Genomic DNA, 21,355 nt, shown 5'->3' on the forward strand with positions numbered 1-21,355 from the left:
CACCGTCATTGTGCGTGAATTATTCTGTACAGTTCCATATTCACACTTATGTTAACAATATTCTTGGGTGTGAATATAGTTGAACAAGTCTCATGCGAAATATCTTCATGTTTAGCATTCATGTCTGATTTATCTACATTTTTGCTCGTAAGTCAAAACCTCTTGCATCTGATCTAAACACAGGTTTAGAGGGAAGGCCTTCTTCACAAAGCTATTTGCACTTGTAATTTTAATTTACAAGTAAGTAAAACCAGTTATGTAATTTGCAAATGTTGGTTTTACACTCGTATCACTTATTCATACAAATATATTTGTGTGAGTAAATTACTATATGTGAGGAGTGGGAGTTTCCAGGGGGCAATGCCCAGAAGGTTTCTGCACATCTACGTTTCTTATTCATTCCCATCAGGAAAACAGTTAACATTTACTCCAGTCAGTGATCGGAGTAAATCTATTTCCAGGGTGAGCATGAAAAGGGAACACCCCAGAAAACCTGGTGGAGCTGACAGGGGAAGAGTTTCACAGGGGAAGAAATATTTTCCTGGTGGAGGAAAAAAGAATAAACAAAACAAGCATTGGTTATACCAATAGGTTTGGCTTTGAAATGATGAAGCATGGCAATGGAATATTTAACACTTAGATCGTGACTTAGGACAAATGGATGTGTGGGTTGGGGGTTTCAGAGGGCTGTATCAGCATTTAAAGTTGCACGATGTGACCCCAATAAATGCATCAATCCCTGAAGGATGACTCCCTGAGTTGTACATGCTAGGATATGAGATTGCAAACTGATGTCTGAAACGCCTTATGCTGAGACCACCGAGGTGGTAGGTTTGTGAGAGGAACTTAATCCGATCCTTCTATGTGCCTCTACCTGTTATGTTGATCTGTATCGCCAATTCAGGTAGTTTAATCTGTGAGTGTTTGGTGTGTGCAGAGAGGGTCTAATAGGCCTTAATTCCTCCAATACATGTGCCTGGCCCGTTTATTTATAATAATCAGGAACTGATTCCATGTGTTTCCTATTAAATTAGAATGTTCTATAGAGTTAAGATCACCAAGATTCCTTCGATAAGTTGCACAATTATGTCCTATAACGCTGTGCGATGTGCTTGCTCTTGGGCTTGAAGAAGCAATCAAGATGTGAGCTTATATGTTCATGTTCAGCCTTAAAATGTAATTCAAACAAGTGTTTCTATATCTTTAGTAAAGACTACACAGTCATTTGTTTCTCTGGCAGCTTGCCAGGGTAAGAGAAGGAAATGTAAATCGAAATCAGTAGTTTCTTCCTTAAAAGAATAAGGGGAAACGTGATGAAGCTGCTCCTCTTAAAAACAAAAACTAAATCAGAAATCCTTCCCACCGTGGCCTAACTTCATTTTAGCAAGTGTAACAGAAGTTGTCCTAAATTACAAACTAAAATGACAAAACACAAACAAGCGTCAGCCTGGAGAAACTAAAATTGGCACTTCAGGTTTAGCAAGTCAATCTTCGTTGAGAATAAAATATATATAAATATACTCCAATAACAATACAAAAAAGCATCTGTACACATTGTTGTCATTTGCGGATCTATCATGCACGCTTCCGCGTCTGGTTCCTCTATTAGCATACCGAAGAAACATTCAATCATTTCTTTATAGAAAAGTTTCTGAATATCTGAAGGGCAATAGAGCAAGTTCTACCTGAAACCTAAAGTATGGAAAAGCAACTAGATGCAAAAGGACCAGAGGCCAATTCGCCTCAATTATTTTTACAAATTGTATGAGTAGAAAAGTCAACAGACTTGTAAAAACGTTAAACATGCAGATTTGGGATATCATGCTCTCTTGCAGATCTGGTTGAAAATCAAATGGCCACAAGTTTGCCTAAATTGATTCATCAATTTTTACAGTGAGGTATCTTCCCAGAGAGTCTAAAAACGTGATCTTAACATTGCTCCGATTTTGACTGGCAAGCCTAGTGCAATGTATTATCTCAGGAAACAAGAAGCAGTGAGTTATCTACTCCCTTGCTAAGATACTATAGCCATTCAGAGCAGTAACCGGGGTAGGTACATTGGGCTATGAGCACTATACCCAGCAGGGAAAGAGCATTAGATGCTGCAAGCAAATCATGAATGGGAGCAGCACCAAAACGCATCTGTGTCCAAGATGAGAGGCTATCTTTTTTGCTCAAACAAATTGCAAGCCAATTCCTCAAGAATATGTTCACGATTCTGTGGAATCCAGCCTCCATTATGTGTGTCCACTAACATTTTTGAGTAAAGCAGTTCTTCTGAGAATCAGACTTCACAAGGCCAAAGTTTCTTAGTAATCCTGGACTAGGCAGGGAGATGAGACTGTGGTATCCTGGTCTGTTTCAGTTGGTGCAAGATTCTTCTTGGCACCTCTCAAGTGAGAAGTAGATTCTGGTCCAGAACACAGAGTTGTTTCATATAAATCTGAAATCACTAAACCTCCAGGCATGGCTCTTGAACAGTTAACCCTAGCCAAGTTAATTTTGGATGCATAATAGATGATGAACTTGCTAGCAAGTAACTATCCATTAGGAACATTTACTCCAGTAGATGGTCAACCTTTGAATCATGGTTTAAGGCCAGCTCCTGAGATCCTTTTGAAGGTGATGTTAATGCTATCCTTCGATTTGCTTTGGATTTCGCAGTTTGTGAGTGCCTCTATATGGGTTTTCTGCTTTTGCCCCTAGACATGTCACACACAAACAACACATAATACAGATAAGGCAGATCTATTGGCTTGTACATGCCTTTTGCTGTGTCATATAAATGAATAACATGATTTTGATTTAAATAATTAGAAGAATTGCATTTATTTCTGTTCTGAACATGTAACACCCAGAAACTGAACTCACTCAGACACCTGGGGGGCAACTAAGTTGAAAATATGCACCACAAAAGAGATCTCTGTTGCATGAAAAAACTACAAAAGTACAACCACAAAAGCAAATATTCCTAAGGTCTGTGTAGTGACTCCAAGTAATCTACTGCAGGGAAGCAAGATAGAACAGCCGTAGGGTGGTGTGAGATACCAGTTTATTTCCACATAACTCCAAGGAAAGAAAACTTCATCCACCATCAAGATACACTGCATCCTTCACTCAGATCCTGCCAGTCTCTTAACATTTCACATTCCGGAGATACTAAGCAGAACAGAGACAGAGGGGAGAGAAAAGGGAGCATACCAACTAATTCATGGGAAATACAATGAGTGCAGCAAAAGCTACAACTTAAGATAAACATTGAGAAAATAACAACAATGAATATATACAACACACTACAGACTGCAAGATGAAGTAAGACATGTGAAATGTAAATAGAGATTGCATCGCTACCACGGAAGAACAAGGGTTTTTACAGTCCTCATTGTTGAGAAATCATTCAGTAGTTTTGCCAGTAAAATGAAGGACAGGAGTATAGACCCCGACAGGGATCCATTTTAAAGTCGTTTTTATTTTACTATCAGGTCTGAGACCCAGAAGTACCTGCCCTACTTAAAGCCCTCTTCAAAAGGGTTATTTAGACCTCTATGTAAAGGGCAGAGACAGCCTTTTATTGATTTTTAGAAATTGCTCCCACTAGGCGCTCATCACAAATTGACCTTCTGCATAGGCAGTTTGTATTCTTTTAGCTGGTGATAACACATATGCAAAACAGTGCAAGGAGTAAAAACACGAGCAAAATAGATGCAAAAAAATGCTTACATTATTTACCACGAAGATCATAATCAGGAGCAAAAACACACCAGATATCTGGCGTAAATATTATTTTCACCTGAGTGTTTTGGATCTGTTAATACATAATTGGTGCAAATTATCTAAAAATATTTTTTTATTATCCTTGTATTGGATTGATTTTTAAAATTATCAAATATATTGTAATGTTTAGCTAGTGCGCCTAGTATAAATACAAGTCACTTTCAAGCATTTTGATAAGAGTTTCCTTGGATGCTAGAATAGGTTCTTAAAGAAGTACTGGGAAGAAAGATGAATTAAAAAAGGCAACGAAACAACTTTATGGCTGATTTAGAATTGGTAAATGCTGGCCTGGCCAAAATGGTGGACGGGTGAAATGCTTTCTCCTGTCTCTCCATTCCTGCTGATCTTTAGCGACCTGTAGCACCCTTCTCGCCTTTTCTGCTCAGATTCCCCAACCGCCTGACATCTCCGCTCCTACACTGATGTGTCTGATCCTGTCAGCTGCCACAGCAACCCTGAATTGGCACCTGCACCCAAGATCTGAAGAACTTCGAGGCCGCACCGAGCGCTAAGATGGCTGATGCTGCGGAGAGGGGATCATCAGCAGCTCAGCCGGGCCCATCCTGACCTGATAGACCAGGTGAATCGCGCCTGGGGCCTCCTGTGCAGCCCCTGGCCAGGGCGAAAGGCTCCTCTGCAGGGCTGATTTTTTGAGCAGTCATGACTTCCACGGGGCATCCAAGGCAAGAAGAGAACCGGCCTCAGGCCTGCTACTGTGACTGGAGTAGATGATAGGTGTGTGGCGACACCTGGGGCCTCTTCTGCCAGCTGAGGGGGGGAGGGGGAGAGGACAGTGCTCTTCCCTTCACTTCTGCCCCTCCTGCCCCTGGTCTGGTATTACCTACATAGTCTTGCACCACCAAGGAAGAAGTAAAACTTCCCCCTGGCCTGCCAAACCAGGGGGGCAGAGTACAGCTCCAAGGAGACCGGAGCCACATCAGCCACTGACTCTTGATGCTACATTGGAGCACCATAGTCCATCAGCTCGCTCACTGTCCTGCACCAGCCTCTGACTTGCTTCCCCTGGGTGGGGGTGTGTGGGGGAGGCTGGTATTGCATTGAGCACCCTACCCGGGGGCTAACATCCTGCACCCTGTTAACCCCCCCAATGTGCAATCAATTTGGCTCTTTCCACTTGGCTGTAGAAGCTTAGCCAGACAGTGACTGTCACTTCAGAAACGAAACCTAGTTACTCATCTGCACATTACTAGCTGCAACAAACACCCCTAAGGGCAAGGAGCCGTGGAGGTGCCCCCTTGTTATTTACACTCAGTCCTGTCCTGTAGGACCAGCGGGTCTCGCGGGGTACTACTATACATATCTTTGTCAATAATGCTGGTCACCCTCTCGCAAACACCCCACGCAGGATACAGACCACTACTACGAGACAAAGGAAGGGCCGGTGACAAGGTCCTTCTTGGAGGCCGTTTTCACATCTCCCCCCAAGATGACCTACATCCAGTGAAAAGGGTCCTCTCTGCAGACCTGCGAGAAGTACGACGTAACATGGAGGAGGTTGGCGATAGAGTCTCTGCTATGGAGGAGCGTAAGACTGGAATGGCTACATCAAGAAGTCCTGCGCATGAAGGAACAACATGTCGAACTCCAAACCACGCTGAAGACCCAGAAAATCACTCACAGAGGAACAGTGTCTGTATTAGGGGAGTCCCGATGCACGCAGAAAGATCTGACCTCAGAGAATATATGGGTGCCCTGTTCTGACACTTTTGGGAGTCCTGGGGGACACAGACCTCACACTTGACCACGTCCACCATGTGTCCCCCCCCACCCCCGAGTCCAGACTGAGCCCCCTGCTGATATTTTGACATATTTCGTTTGAACAGGAAAGTGCTCCAAGTCTGATCGATCAAAGAGGCTTGCAACATACTTGGCTTTGTGGAACTTGATGCAAATGTCATTCATGACAGATCCTCAGATAACAAGAAGCACTAGACATTCAGTTGGCAGCGCACCAAAGGCCCTCCTAATGGTGTCAATCCTGATCCTGCAACTATGGCCAAAGAGAGACAATGAGTGCTTCAGACACTATTGGGGGGCACTCAGAGACCTGGAAGGCCCTGATACAGAGTGAATACCTTCACTATGATTTAATTGTCTCAGACGGGGAGGGCATCATGGGTGTGGGGATGGGGGGCAGGACACCTCACACAGTAAAACAAATTTAGATCCTCCACTTGGTGGATAGGTGCGTCCGTTGGCGCGTCCGACTATGTTGACTATCATCCTAGATGGACTCTTTCAACTTGTTGTCTCTAATATGATTTTATCTTTATTTTATTGTTGTTGGGGTTGTTATTTCTTCACTCAGAACAGTGGTACAGATTCATGTCGGACAGGGAGTGTTATTAGTTTGATTGCAAGGTCCACCATACGGTAACCCTGCTCCCTCTCCCAACTTCTGACTGGAGCACTCATCGCACCCCTTTGACTGACATCCCTGGAAGTTAAAATTACGAGCCTCAACGTCAGAGGCCTTAACAACCCTACCAAATGGAAAGCAATCATCTCTCTCATAGAGCGCTCAGGCAGTGACATATGCCCACTCCAGGAAACTCATTTATTATCTAAAGATGTATCCTGCATGCAATCACGCTGGTTCCAGCGACAGCTGTGTTCCACCAATTCCTCAAAAAGAGGAGGGGTATCTATTTTGTTATCTGCTCGATTTTGGGGCAACATAATTTCCAAGGTGAGTGAGATACAGGGTTGATTCCTTGCATACAAACTTCGGCTAGAGACCCTCCAATTCACCCTAGCAAGTATATACACCCAAATGACTGACAAGAGATATTAATCCTGAACACCCTCACACCATTATTTTAAACCCCAGATAAGGTTAAACTGATTGGGGGAAACACCCTTAATCACTCTACCCAGCGTTCAGACCAAATAAGGGCGCTCTTGCCCCAAGGTCTTTGCTGGCTGAGAGTTTGTGGGCTTCTAGACATCTGGTGTGCAAATCATCCTGACACCAGAGACTTCACTCACTACTTAGCAGCGCACAAAACCTATGCCCAGATATTTGCTGGCAACTCCTGCCATTCAGACCCTAATTAGCGACTCCGCCATATCTCCTAGATTACTGTCGGACCATGCACCCTTACCCTCACTGTACGCATGAGCCCCACATGGACGAACACTCTGCAATGGCGCCTGAGAGACTCGCTACTCCAGCCCCCCTCGACTGTCAAATCAAAACTGAAGACAATAGCTGACTACCTACAGACTAATGACAATGATCAGATCGTGCTATCTTCCCTTTGGGAAGCATTGAAACTGGTAGTCAGAGAGGAATTTATTACCATATCTGCCTCAGAAAACGCTCTCTGGAAGGAGAAGCAGAAGACTCTCGAACTGAAAGTCCTAGAGTTCCATAAATGAACTGGGGCCCTGTGGGTCTGGAGAGAGCTTGAGTGAATACGCTCACACCTCAAGTGCTTAGATTTAGACAGAGATGAGTATGCAGAAGCTTGCCTGAACTTCTACCTTGGAGCAACCACCCTGGAAGAATGCTGGCTCACTGCCTACTAGTCAAGGTGCATTCTGGGTCCATCTGTGTAATCTGCCCCACTCCTGCTATGGAGGTACATTCAGATGCACAGATTGGCAATGCTTTCCATAACTTTTACAAATCGTCATATGCAGACCCACAAGGGACTCCTGAGGACTCCTCTGACTATCTTGCATCTCACCCCTAACCCTACACCCACCGCAAATAGCCGATTCCCTAGATAATCCTATACTTATCGAGGAAGTAATTTCTGCCATTGCCCGTCTTAAGCGCATGAAGTCCCCAGGTCCCAATGGCTTCTCCCCTAATTTCTACAAAACCTTCTGCCACAAATTAGCTCCAGTTCTTACGTAGCTATTTAATTATTTTGCAACCACGGGATCCCTTACAGATTCCATACTGGAAGCTTCCATATCGGTCATCCCTAAGCCGGGCAAGGATCCATCACTATGTGGGTCCTGTAGGCCTATATCCCTCCTCAATGTTCATGCCAAATTATTTACTAGCTCACCGACTTAACCCAATCATGCCGGTACTGATCTCTTGAGAACGCACCTACATAATCAACTCCTCTGCTGGCCAACATGCGAGGGTGGCCTTGCTGTGCCTTCCCTTTTGAGATACTACCATGCCTCGCAATTGTGGTTCTTGGTAGAATGGGGTAGACTGCTCACTGAGAAGCACTTGGGTTTCATGGACCAGGGTCATGGACCACATCTGGAAAGAACCCTGGCTTCCTAAAAGGCACAGGGCATGGGCAATCTACTCCCCCATAACAAGTTCCATCTTTTGTGTATGGGACACAGTGGCAGTTAAAGCAGGCCTGATGACCTTTCCTTCCCCAATGACACAAATTCTTAACAACCCAGAGTTCACTCCTGGGCTTCACCCTGACTGGTTCAGGCGGTGGCATGAGGGGGGGCTGTAAATGGATCGGATCCTGTTTGACCTTCAAGGGATAATTCCCTTTGATCATCTCAAAACTGATAATGGCTTGGAGGAAGCGGACCGGGTACAATACCTCTAAGTCCGCCATTTGGTGCTACAGCCTTCCTTCACCCACATGCGGGGAGATCCTTGATGCATCTTGAAAAATGGCTAGTCCAGAAGGACAACAATAAGCTTCCGATCTCTGAACTGTACACCATCTTTAGCAGGAATGATCCCATCCCTGCTCCCCAGGGCAGAAATGATGGAAGGAGGAGATTGGCAGGCCTCTCTCAGATACGGAGTGGGTAGCCATCTACCGTAGATCACGGCATATGGTATACAACATCTCAAGCACAGAGACAGCATATAAGCTTGTGTCTTACTGGTACTTTACCCCAGCCAGAATTGGCGCTTGGAATCGCAGGCACTCTAATAAGTGCTGGAGGGACTATGGAGCGACTGGGTCGATACTCCACCTTCTTTGGCACTGCTCCAAACTCACTAGCTTCTGGGAGCAGGTGCTAGATGACATTGACAGAGCATTTGAGACCACCATCCCTAGGTTCCCCGCTTACACGATCCTTGGGCTCCCCAACCCCCTGACGCTTCCCCTCTACTCACACCAAGGAAAACATATGGTGCTGGCAATAGGTGTGGCACACAAGGTTCTTCTCACTCTCTGGGGAATGGATAAAAGCCCTCCATATATGACCAGGCTACATAAGTTGTGGTTTATTCTTGGCATAGAGAAAATTTTGCTTACACTAGATCAGAGGTTAGAATGCTTCCCCACAGATTGGGCCCCCTTCATCCGCATCTTATCTACAGAACTTGAGTATTTGACCTGCCCTACCTACCTGAAACTCCTATGGTTGCTGCCCTTTCCTGGTTCCCCGACAGCCTATGCCCCCTCTCAGCCAATCTGAGATACCGCTTCTGCCACCAGTTAACCTTAGACATGACTGACCACACTGCCCACCTGTTACCTACATAGTTAGAAGGAATAGGGGATGAGGGAGATTTGTTTATCTTTTTGGGGGTGGTTAAACCTTGCTGCTGAAACCTTGGTCGTGGGCATAAGATGTGTACATCTTCTTACCTAATGGCATTACGCTGCCAGCCCCTCAGGGTTGTAGGCTTTTATCTGTGTACCATCCTTCGTGTTTTGTGACTCTAATAATAAAAATAATTGATATGTGGAATTGCTACATAGTATTATATCTAAAAAACATGAATACATATTTTGTTATCATTTATATGTGGAAAACCTTTTGTCAATCCACTCGCACAATGACATGTTCAATATGTAATAGTGACAATGTCTTTGTATGGTTAGATCTGATGAAGATAAAGCGGACAGGACCAGAGAAGTCCAAGAAATCCACTCAAGAAAGAGACAAGAAAACTGAAGCCTTCATTTTCCGGCGGGCACCTGGAATGTGTTTTGATTTTCATCCTAAGGCAAGCTAAGAATGTTTCTTTTGTAATTACCCGTCAATGCGTAATTCACTATTATCTTTCAATTTCAGCTTATTCCACTGTAAGCTAGTACTGCGTGTTGTTTCTGTTGTACACCCAGGCAGGATAACTAAAACCAGGAGCTCTTTGTAGTTTGCAGACAGCTGGTTATGTTTATGCTAACATGGAACATGTGTGTCAATAGTTTGAATCCTGTTTTGTTGACGGAAAATTAATGTGTACATTGTGCAGCTGCACCTCAAGATGGAATAGCTATTTAGCATTAGCACTTAGTTCATAGTCTAAGGTGAACTTTACAAAAGGCCTGGAGTGGTATCCCTTTTGCTGTGGGATAATCACTCCGGATCATTGTAATCTACCCTGTGTGTCTGTTTTTAGAATTACTGGGTCCGAAGACAGTGGATCCCGGTACATTCTGGGCTAGAAGACATCCGACCAAGAGCCTTGTGGCAGCTACAGTGTCCAGCCCCCTCCCATCTTCTTTTTGCACCGTGGGAGAGATCAACAAATGAAGCTCCCCTTAGGTCTCTTCAAACCTGTTCTCCCCCACCCAATCCCCCCCCTACACACGAACCACACCACAGAACTCCACAAAGAGCCACTCCCATTTACCACCTTTTCTAAACCGTGGGTAAATGGGTGCAACTTTGGGCCTATTATTTCACCCGGAAGGGGTAAACAGAAAATGTGGTTTCCGTATTCCTGGACAAGTATGTTATTCCCCATTTCAAGGGAAATAACTGGTAATTTCTGCTTTAAGTGTGGGGATACTGGCAAGAGTTAGTGATTCCACCCCCTTATTCATTTTGGTGTCTCTGCTGCTAAATCTGAGACAGACGCAATGAGCTCCTTAGTCACCCACTTACATTATGAGGGGGATTCATATCTGGCAAACAGACATCATACCCTGTCACATTAAAGAAAATCTTCATGTAGAAGTCCTTTTTGCAATTATGCAGTATCACAAATGTTGATAAAAGACCAAATGGGGGAAGGCATCTTTGATCAGGAAGATCAGGACTGAGTTTAATGAAGATCTCGGGTACACAATTATAGTATCTGCTTCTGCAGGTAGGTCGCTCCCCGCTCCGCCATCCGCGCCACCACCAATCCGTCTTTCCTCTCCTGTTTTCCCGCCGCTGCGCCCCCTGTGGCCCCTCCCGCCTCCCCCCTTGTTCTCACTGTCCTCTGTGCCTTAGTTTCCGGCCGCTGCGTCCCCTGCGGCCCCACACCCCCAGCCCTCTCATTCGTTGAGCCCTCTCTCTTCCCAGCTGCCACTCCCACCCTCCCCTCCTCTTATGGCAGCCGCAGCGCTGTAGCAGGGAGCAACCTTTGACCCTGCTTCTGCAGGTAGGTCGGTCCCCACTCCGCCATCTGCGCCACCACCAATCCGTCTTTCTTCTCCTGTTTTCCCGCCGCTGCGCCCCCTGTGGCCCCTCCCGCCTCCCCCCTTGTTCTCACCGTCCTCTGTGCCTTAGTTTCCCGCTGCTGCATCCCCTTCGGCACCACCCCCCCCAGCCCTCTCATTCGTTGAGCCCTCCCTCCTCCCAGCTGCCACTCCCACCCTCCCCTCCTCTTATGGCAGCCGCGGCGCAGCCGCGCCGCTGGTGCGCCAAAGGCAAGCCTGTCTGCACCTGTCCGCGCCAAGACCGCACCCAGCGCCAGTCCCCCGTCCCCCTCAGACACACCTATTCCCCCTCACCCTCCACTCTCTCAACCCAGGCCCCTGTCCCAGATGCACCCCATCTAGCCCCACACACACTCATGGCCCTTTCACCTGCCACACCTGTCACTTCTCCTGCTCCTCATCCCTCACACCACACACCAACCATAGCGACCCCACCTTCATCAAACACAACCCCCCAACACAAGTCTCACCCACCCTGCCCCCACCAACCAACCCCGCAGCACACCAGCCCACAACCAGAACACACCCCACAACAACACCCCCATGCACCACAACCACCTCAACTGCCTGCTCCTAAACATCCGCTCCCTTCACAAACATGCCATAGAACTCTGGGACCTCATCACATCACACTCACCTGACATCGCCTTCCTCACTGAAACCTGGACCAACCCCTCCTCAGAACCCGACATAGCCATAGCCACCCCCAAGGGATACAAACTCCAACACAAAGATCGCCCCAACAGGCCAGGCGGTGGCATCGCCATCCTACACAGAGACACCATCAAAGTCGCCACCAGCTCCCAAGACACTATCAACAACACTGAACACATGCACTTCCTCATCCACATTAACAACAACTCCACCCTCAGAGGTACACTGATCTACAGACCACCCGGACCATGCCCCACCTTCTCCGACACCATCGCCGACAGCATCAGCTCGCACGCCCTCACCTCCACTGACTACATCATCCTCAGTGATTTCAAATTTCACTTAGAAAACCTACAAGACCACAACACTACCTGCCTCATAGACAACCTCACCAACCTTGGACTCAAACAACTGGTCACCGCACCCACCCACTCAGCAGGTCACACGCTTGACGCAATTTTCACCGCAAGCCAACGCATAGCCTACACCCACACCACCGAACTCCTCTGGACTGACCACCACTTCCTCCACTTCTCCTTCACCAAACCCCCCACACACTACCATCAACACACCACACCCTACCGCATGTGGGACAAGATTTCCACAGAACGACTAAACTCCCAACTGGCCCATAACCCCCCCCCCACACCAGCGACCCCCAATACAGGGGCACACAACCTCTCCAAATGGATCACTACCTGCGCAGACACACTAGCCCCCCTCAGAAAACACATCACCACCCGCAACATCAAAAACGCCCCATGGTTCACCCCTGAACTCCAAGACTCCAAGCGCAAATGCCGCCAAGCTGAGAAAGTATGGCGAGTAGAACCTTCCACAACCAACTTCTCCACCCTCAAAACCACCATTCGCACCCATCACCAAGTCATACGCACCGCCAAAAGAGATCACTACAAGTCAAGCCTTGACGACAACTCTCAAAACAGCAAAGAACTCTTCACCATCATCAATGAACTTGCCAAACCCAAAGCCAGCAACATAGACCCCACACACACACAGCCCCTATGTGACACCCTTTCCAACCACTTCCTCCACAAAATCCTGGACATCCACAACAGCTTCATACCACACACACCCACCGCATACACCCTTCACTCACTCAACCCAACCCCCACTCACGACCCCCCCACCACACTCTCCACATGGACCGCCACCACATACGAAGAAACCATGAACTCCATCCACTCCGACTCCCCCTCCGACCCCTGCCCACACCGCATCTACAACAAAGCTAGCCCAACCATCGCCCCCATACTCTACAACATAATCAACTACTCTTTCAACTCTGCCACCTACCCAGATCCCTGGAAGCACACGGAAATCACTGCTCTCCTAAAAAAAAAAACAAGCCGACCTGGAGATCCTCTCCAACTACCGCCCCATCTCCCTCCTCCCTTTCCCCGCCAAGGTTGCAGAGAAATTAGTCAACGCCCACCTATCCCTCTTCCTCGAAGCAAACAACACTCTTGACCCCTCACAATCCGGGTTTCGCAAAAACCACAGCACGGAAACTGCCCTCATCACATGCACTGGCGACATCAGGACCAAAGTCGACAAAGGTGAGACCGTCGCACTCATCCTCCTAGACCTCTCCGCAGCCTTTGACATCGTCTGCCACCACACACTCCGCACACGCCTCCACAACATAGGAATTCGCCACAAAGCCTTAGACTGGCTCACCTCCTTCCTCACTGACCGGACCCAGAGAGTCCGCCTTCCACCCTTCCACTCCAGCCAAGATCACCTGCGGAGTCCCCCAAGGGTCCTCTCTCAGCCCCACACTCTTCAACATCTACATGATCCCCCTAGCCAACATCCCCCGAGCACACGGAATCATTCTCCTCTCCTATGCAGATGACACCCAACTCATCCTCTCCCTCACCCGCAACCCTACCACCGCCAAAACCAACCGACACGGCGCTCTCCTCGACACTGCCAACTGGATGACCACTAACCACCTCAAGCTCAACTCAAACAAAACCGAGATCATCATCTTCGGCCCCAACAAAACCACATGGGATGACTCCTGGTGGCCCACCACCCTAGGCCCCACACCCACACCCGCAAACCACGTACGCAACCTCAGCATCATCCTTGACCCCTCCCTCTCCATGACACAGCAAATCAATGTTCTAACCTCCTCCTGCTTCCACACACTCCGCACTCTAAAAAAAAAATCCTTCAAATGGATTCCCCAGAAACCAGAAAGACAGTCACCCACGCACTCATCAGCAGCAGATTGGACTACGGCAATGCCCTCCACGCCGGCACCACAGTCAAACTCAAACGCAAACTCCAGAGAATCCAGAACACAGCTGCACGCATCGTCCTTGGTCTCCCCCACCACGAACGTATCTCACCACACCTCAAAACCCTTCACTGGTTCCCCATAGACAAGAGAATCACATTCAAGATCTTCATCCACGCACACAAATCACTCCACAACACCGGCCCAACCTACCTCAACGAAAGAGTCAACTTCCACACTCCCACACGCAACCTCCAATCAGCCGATCTCGCCCTAGCCACAGTCACCCGCATCCAACGCACCACCACAGGAGGCAGGTCTTTCTCCTACCTCGCGCCCAAAACCTGGAACTCCCTCGCCACCGACCTTCGCAAAACCAAAGACCTCCTGGTCTTCAGAAAGAACCTCAAGACATGGTTGTTCGATCAGTGACCATCCCTGCTCCCCCCCGTCTTCCATTCACCCCCCCTGCGCCTTGAGACCCGCACGGGTGAGTAGCGCGCTCTACAAATATTTTTGATTGATTGATAGTATTGTCAATTCTCCCTATACCCCCTCTTAGCTCTTACAAGCTTTTGACCTACAATCCTAAGTAATCTTAAGGAAGCCAAGTTACTGTCTGATGAACCACCAAATAAATGGCCATAGAAGGCTTCCCCCTTAAACTCATATCTTGAGATGATAAAACCGTTACACCTTAGGAGGATAGTGTCATCAGTAAGTGTTGCATTTGGGAAAAGACCAGAAGACCCAAAGCCACCAACTGCTGGGACAAGAGGGCACACCAGCAGTTACATAGCCGCCTGCCCCAAGTTAGGCCCACACAGGAGGTGGGGGTGACCTTTCAATGAATGCCTCATCAATCAAGACCATGTGTGGCCCCAGACAGTGGCCCACATCAAACTAAATCCCATCAAAAGATGACTAAACAACAAAGTACAACCAAACAAATCTGGGACATGATGTTAAAACCCAGTACAGATTTGCTGCATAATAAATACAAAATATCAAAATTTCAACAGAGTACAACCTTTCTCTGCTCGTTACCTCAGGATGGTGCCACATTTCAAACCACAGTCCAGCCTCAGAATAGCACACTTTGAAGACAAGACCAAAAGATACAGTTTCTAACTGCCACAACGAATCTGTGGGGGAAGACCACTGTTCTCCTCGTTGATAACCCCCGGAAAGCCAGCCACGGCAAAATGAAAACCGATACCAGCCAGGAAACATTCCCTGCAGCAAGCCCAATTGAATAGAACCTAGAGGTAAAGTAATATCCAGCGCTTTAAATGGGCCAGTACTCAGCATTACAGAGTACCGGCACTTTTTAATTTTCTTCCTTTGAGCAATGGCACTTCTCCTCGGACAATGAGAGGGCCGGTACTCAGTAAGGGGCATGCCTTGATGCTTGTGGTGTTTCTCCATTTTCTCTTAACTTCTCATAACTTTCCACATGAGCCGCACCTGGTTCACAGCTGAAGCCTTGGCTGAGCTAGCACAAGAGCACCAGAACAGCAGCTTTTGTCACCAGGACACAACAATCCTGTGGTGCTTCTCTGCAAGTCGTCAGAGCAGGGGTGTGGCGGTAGGATGCTTGATTTACCCTTTGATCTTGCACAGTGGGGATTGAGAGGTGACTGTAGAAGCTAATGAGCTGGGGTATGAGGCGCATTCTTCAGGGCAGTACAGATTTTTAGCATGCCCATTGTTTCAAATGAATGAAAACCTTTGCTCATCAGCAATTTAAATGAAACTTTTTACTTGAGAGTAAATCCCTGCCCTCTCCACCAATTTTATCATTAACCTCAAATTAAAAAACCCCTAAAAGGCAAAATTTCTTTCCTTTTTCAGAGTGGTTTGGTGCATTCAAAATCTGCAACTTCCTGTTTCATACAAGAAATCTTTCATAAACCAAATGTGACAGGAGGCTCCATGGAATGTATGGCACTGTCAGTCAGTTCTGGATTTTAACTGGCGATGCTTTTGCATTTTGGGATTTGTAGTTTCCTTTTCTCAAGTTAAGTTAGGATTTTTAGAAATTCCATTGTGTAATGCTTTTATGGTTCAAAATTCTTTATTGAGGTTTTAATATGAAAAAACAAGGGGTGATGCAGCATCCAGCAAACATGAGTGCAAAGCTTTTATAGCAAAAATAAGAGACTGTTTAAACATTCATGCCACATAATGTGAAGTCACTTGAGAGCTACCAAATCCCTGTCAAAATATTTTTTGTATATGTACACACATTATCTATATAACCAAATAGCAATGACCATAGTTTTGGCTTTTTTATAGTGAATATGGATTTTTTTCAGTGCACTGCTTCTGGCATAAGCTCTATCCATTCATCTATGTTGGCCATGAATCCTTGTATCTCTTGGCATCTGTTTAGATAACGAATAAGGTTCATTCTTGCAGAGTATGCATCCTCCACATGAGAATCCCTACTGATACCTGAAGTAGGAATATTATGCACGAGGTGGTTAATGCACTCGCTGGTAAGATCTGAGTCAATTCTAATCAAAGGTTCAACTCACCATAAAATTGGCTTGGTGGTCGATTTGCTTTTTGGAAAGCGCAGCATGCAACAGATTTCTTTTTATCTAGATAGCTCAGTTGGTTATAGTTTGCGTTGTAGAGGTCCTTGTATTGCCTTCAGGTCAGAAGTTAAAATCCTTGTAGTTAGACCTGACAGCCTTAGGGCGGTCACCCCTCAACTTTTTGCCTGCCTGCCTCCCTCCATTTTACTGACCCTGTTTTTGCTGGTTTTAGGACTCTGCGCACTTTACCACTGCTGTCAGACCTAAAGTGCATATGCTCTCTCCCCTAAACATGGTAACATGAGATCCTACCTGATTGGCATATTTAATTTGCCTGTAAGTCCCTAGTGAAGTGCACTACATGTGCCCAGGGCCTGTAAATTAAATGTTACTAGTGAGCCTGCAGCACTGAGTGTGCCACCCACTTAAGTAGCCCTTAGCCATGTCCCAGGCCTGCCATTGCAAGGCCTGTGTGTGCAGTATCACTGCCACTTCGACTTGGCATTTAAAACTTCTTGCCAAGCCTTAAACTCCCCTTTTTCTACATATAAGTCACCCCTAAGGTAGGCCCTAGGTAACCCTATGTAGGTAAAAGGCAGGACATGTACTTATGTGTTTTACATGTCCTGGTAGTGAAAAACTCATACATTTGCTTTCCACTACTGTGAGGCCTGCTACTCTCATAGACTAACATTAGAACAGTCCTCGTATACTCCTAAGTGGTAGATTCTAATCTGGAAGGAGTAGCCATGTCTTGTTTGGTATTGCCAGACTGGTAATAGAAAACCCTTCTTACTGGTAAAGTTGGATTTAATATTACTATTTTAGAAATGGCACTTTTAGAAAGTGGGCATTTCTCTGCACTTACTGCCTGTCTCCAATCCACGTCTGGTCTGTGCTGGTTGACAGCTCCCCGTGTGCATTTCACCCAGACAACCATAAACACAGGACACTCAGTTACATCTGCATTAATCTACATACTGAATGGGTCTTCTTGGGCAAGAAGGGTGGAGGGGCTCACACTTATATTTTAAAGGCAATTGTCCTGACCTCACACAAAGGACTGATAACCCCCCATAGGGATACTGGCAGACAGGACTGGGCTCAAAGGGGAACTTGTGCACTTCAAAACCACTCTTTGAAGTTTCCCCCACTTCAAAAGCATTTTTGGGTATATAAACTGGGTTTCTGACTCCACCAAATCAGACACTTCCGGACCGACACCTGCACCCTGTCAGAGGAACTGCCTGGCTGCCCAAAGGACTCATCTAGACTGCTTTGCTGAGAAGGACTGTTGCCCTGCTGGCCTCTGACTCTTTTGGAAGGAGTGCACTGCAAGGGCTTGGATTGAGCTTGCCTCCTGTTTCTGAAGTCTCAGGGCCAACAAGGACTTTGCCTCTTCAAGAAAATCCTCGGGTGATGAAAATGGACGCATCGCCTGCAGAAATCAATGCAAAGCCTGCATTGCGGCTGACAAATCGCCACACTACTGACTGGAACGATGCAGCACCAACTTCCCAACTGGAAATTCAATGCAGCGCCTGCCTTCGATGGAAAATTTGACACATCGCCTACTGGATCGACTCAGCACCTGCTCCTTCTTCCAGCGCATCAAGGATTTTCAATGCATTGTCCCTGGGCGTCAAAATATCCTCGCATCGCAGTGAGGAACCAAGACTGCGTGCCTGAAAAACGATGCAACCCCTTGCAGCGTAGAAAGAAACATCACATTGTCTGTGCTGCGCCAGAAAATCCGATGCAGCACCTTATTTTTCCATGCATCTTCTCAGCAGTCTCCGTGTGTCGTTTTGTTTTGGTGCATCCCAGGTACTGTATGTAACAAAGAAACAACTGTTGATTTCTAAGGATTAAAACTTTTTGAAACCTTTTAAAAGTGATATTTCAACTGGTGCTTTTTGGATCTTTGTCATTTTGATCTTATTTTATTCAGATAAATCTTATCTATTTTTGTAAACCTGTGTGCTGTATTTTTGTGGTGTTTTCACTGTGTTATTGTATGATTTACTGCACAGATTCTTCACACATTGCCTTCTAAGATAAGCCAGACTGCTCAGTGCCAAGCTAACAGAGGGTGGGCACAGGTTAATTTGGATTGTGTTGTTACTTACCCTGACTAGGATTGTAGTCCCTATTTAGACAAGGGTGTATACCTCTGCCAACTAGAGACCCCATTTGTAACATTGGTGATCAGCGGTGAGGATAGGACTGGTGTTTGTGCAATGCCATACAACAACTACGTGTACACTACCTATCCATAGTTAAAGGGCAATGGGATCTGTTTTCTTTTTGCTACAATTTCCCTGCTTGACATTCTTTAATTAATCCTATACACCATGTCTCCAGCTCAATTCACGAGTGGAGCTGGGCAGTTTGACTGGGCTAAGCTGGAGGGATACTCCGTTAACCAGCTAAAGGGCTTTTGCAAGGGGATGAGGGTACCTACCTGTGGAGCCTCCAAGAAGGAGGAGTACCAAACGGTGCAGAGGGCCTGGGCAGACGCCCGCTCAAAAGAGTAGGATGAGTTGGGAGAGCAAGGGAATGGATTTCCCGAGTAGCTGCCAACAGCAGTGGGGGATGACACCACTGAATTTGTGCTCCCTGCTAAACCAAGGAGCAGTTTTTCAAATCACGGCCTGACAGCAGAGGAAAGGAGGAGGGGGGAAGAGAATTCCAGCTGCAGTTGGCAAGATTACAAAGAGAGGCAGAGGACAGGAGAGCTGAAAGGCAGACTGAGAAAAAACTTATCTTGGCTCATAAACTGAGTCTATAAGAACTGGAGCTCAAGTCTAGGCAGTCTGACTTCATCAGTGATGGTGGCAGCATATGTACAGTGCCTGATGGAGACAAGAAGGTTGTATACCCAAAGATGTGGTGCCAAGTTATGTGGTGGGAGATGACATTGACAAGTGGTTTTCTACTTATGAAGTTGCACTGCAGACACATGGGGTTCCTGAAGAGCACTGGGGTGGGTCTGTAGAAATACATGCCAACACTTGGGAGGGACACACTTCTAACAGAGGTTGGGGACCAGACCAAGTACACTCCTATGGAAGCCATTGTAGCTTGCCAAATTTGGACTTACCCCTGAGAAGTATTGCCAAATATTCAGGGACAGTAACAAGCTCCCCAACGAAACCTGGGTATACTTTATGGATTTTTCCACAAAGGCACTGATTGGCTGGGTGTGGGACAGCAAAGTCAGTGATTATGTTAGGTTGTACAATTTGAGCCTGAGAGAGCATATGCTCAATATTTGCTTTACAGAGTTGCACCAGCACCTAGTTGACAATAAGCTGACTGATCCAGTACGCTTGCTGAGGAGGCAGACCTCTGGGCTAGCACCGGAGTGTCCAAAAAAGTACCTGGGGAGGACACCCACAAAGGTGGACAGGGTTCCCAATAGAAGAAAGAGGGGGGAGAAAAACTTAAAAATAAGGAATTTTTTAAAGGCCCCCAAAATAAATCCCAAGGGAATAGTGGTAACCAGTCCCAGTCTGATCCTAAGAAGAAAGGGTTCTTTGATCATAAGATGGGGAGGTGTGTACCCCAATGTACAGAGTGCTCCAAGCATGGTCACTCTAAGGGTGACTCTAAATGCCCAAAGATGGCACAGCCTCCCACTGGTGGGCAGACAGCTGGGTTGGCTAGTGTAGCGCTCAGGGAGGAGGTAGTCCTAGTTAGTTTTGGGGAGCAGACCGAGGTAACCCTAGTGTCCCTGGGGGATGCAGATATGGTGCCAAAGGCCCACATGCCTGCCGATACTTCCAAGTAAAGGCAGTGGGTCACCATTAATGGGCAACAGGTGGAGGCTCTGCGTGACACAGGAGCCAGCATGACTACTGTCAGGGGTCAGTTGGTGTCAGCAGAGCAGGTCCTACCAAACACATTCCACCAAGTCATAGACGCTGACAATTGAGAGTGCCATCTACTGGTGACTCTGGTTCTCTTTGAGTGGAGGGGGGTGTCTGGTAGTCTGAAAGTAGCTGCAAGTCCTGCCATGCCTGTAGATTGTTAGGCAATGACCTAGAGCACACTACCTGGAGGGAGGTAGAGCTAAGGTTTCACTTGGAGATGATGGGGTTGCATGAGTGGATCTGCATGACCATACAGTCCATGGCTGCCCGGTAGGGAAGTCGAGGGCGTCTGGAGCCTGGAAGAATGGCCCAGACAGCTGCCAAGGAGAGGGGCAAGGGACGCGAGAAACTGGTCCCAGAAGTTCCCATGGTGGAGGTGGACTTGGTCCCTGAGGAGGAGGCCCCTGGGCCAACCTGGGAGGACGTTGCAGCTCTTGGTGGCTTACCTGAGCTTGCTGACTGACAAGTTGAGAATGGGTCCAACAGGGAGGAATTCTGCAAGGCGCAGAAAGAGTGTCCCACCCTTGAGGGCTTGAGGCAACAGGCCTCAGCCCATGTAGCAGGTGAAGCCTCTAGGGATCACCTAATCTACTGGGAGAATGATCTCCTATATAGTGACCCTAAGGCTCAGGGTACTAGGGCAGCATGTGTGCTGGTGGTCCCCCAGTGTTACCTGGCCTTTCTACTGGGTTTGGCTCATGACAAACCCTCTGGCAGGATGTTTAGGGCAAAACAAGACCCTTGCCAGGCTTGTCACCCACTTTTATTGGCCCAGAATGAGGACAGCCTCAGATACATTTTGAAGGGCCTTTCCCACCTGCCAGGTCAGTGGGAAGTCAGGGAAAAAGCTGAAGGCTCCCCTGGTCCCAATTCCCGTTGTTGGCACCCCCT

General features: G+C 47.1%; 1 protein-coding gene across 1 annotated transcript in view; it reads left to right on the forward strand.

The window, feature by feature from the left end:
* The window catches only part of DNAI4 (dynein axonemal intermediate chain 4), a 214,517-nt gene that overhangs the window by 153,749 nt on the left and 39,413 nt on the right, over nucleotides 1–21,355 (forward strand). The window contains exon 13 of the mRNA XM_069232482.1: nucleotides 9,573–9,697. Within this exon, the coding sequence (XP_069088583.1) occupies nucleotides 9,573–9,697 (125 nt within the window). The remainder of the gene's footprint in view (nucleotides 1–9,572; nucleotides 9,698–21,355) is intronic.

Source organism: Pleurodeles waltl, chromosome 4_2 (assembly GCF_031143425.1).
Source record: "Pleurodeles waltl isolate 20211129_DDA chromosome 4_2, aPleWal1.hap1.20221129, whole genome shotgun sequence".
NCBI lineage: Eukaryota > Metazoa > Chordata > Amphibia > Caudata > Salamandridae > Pleurodeles > Pleurodeles waltl.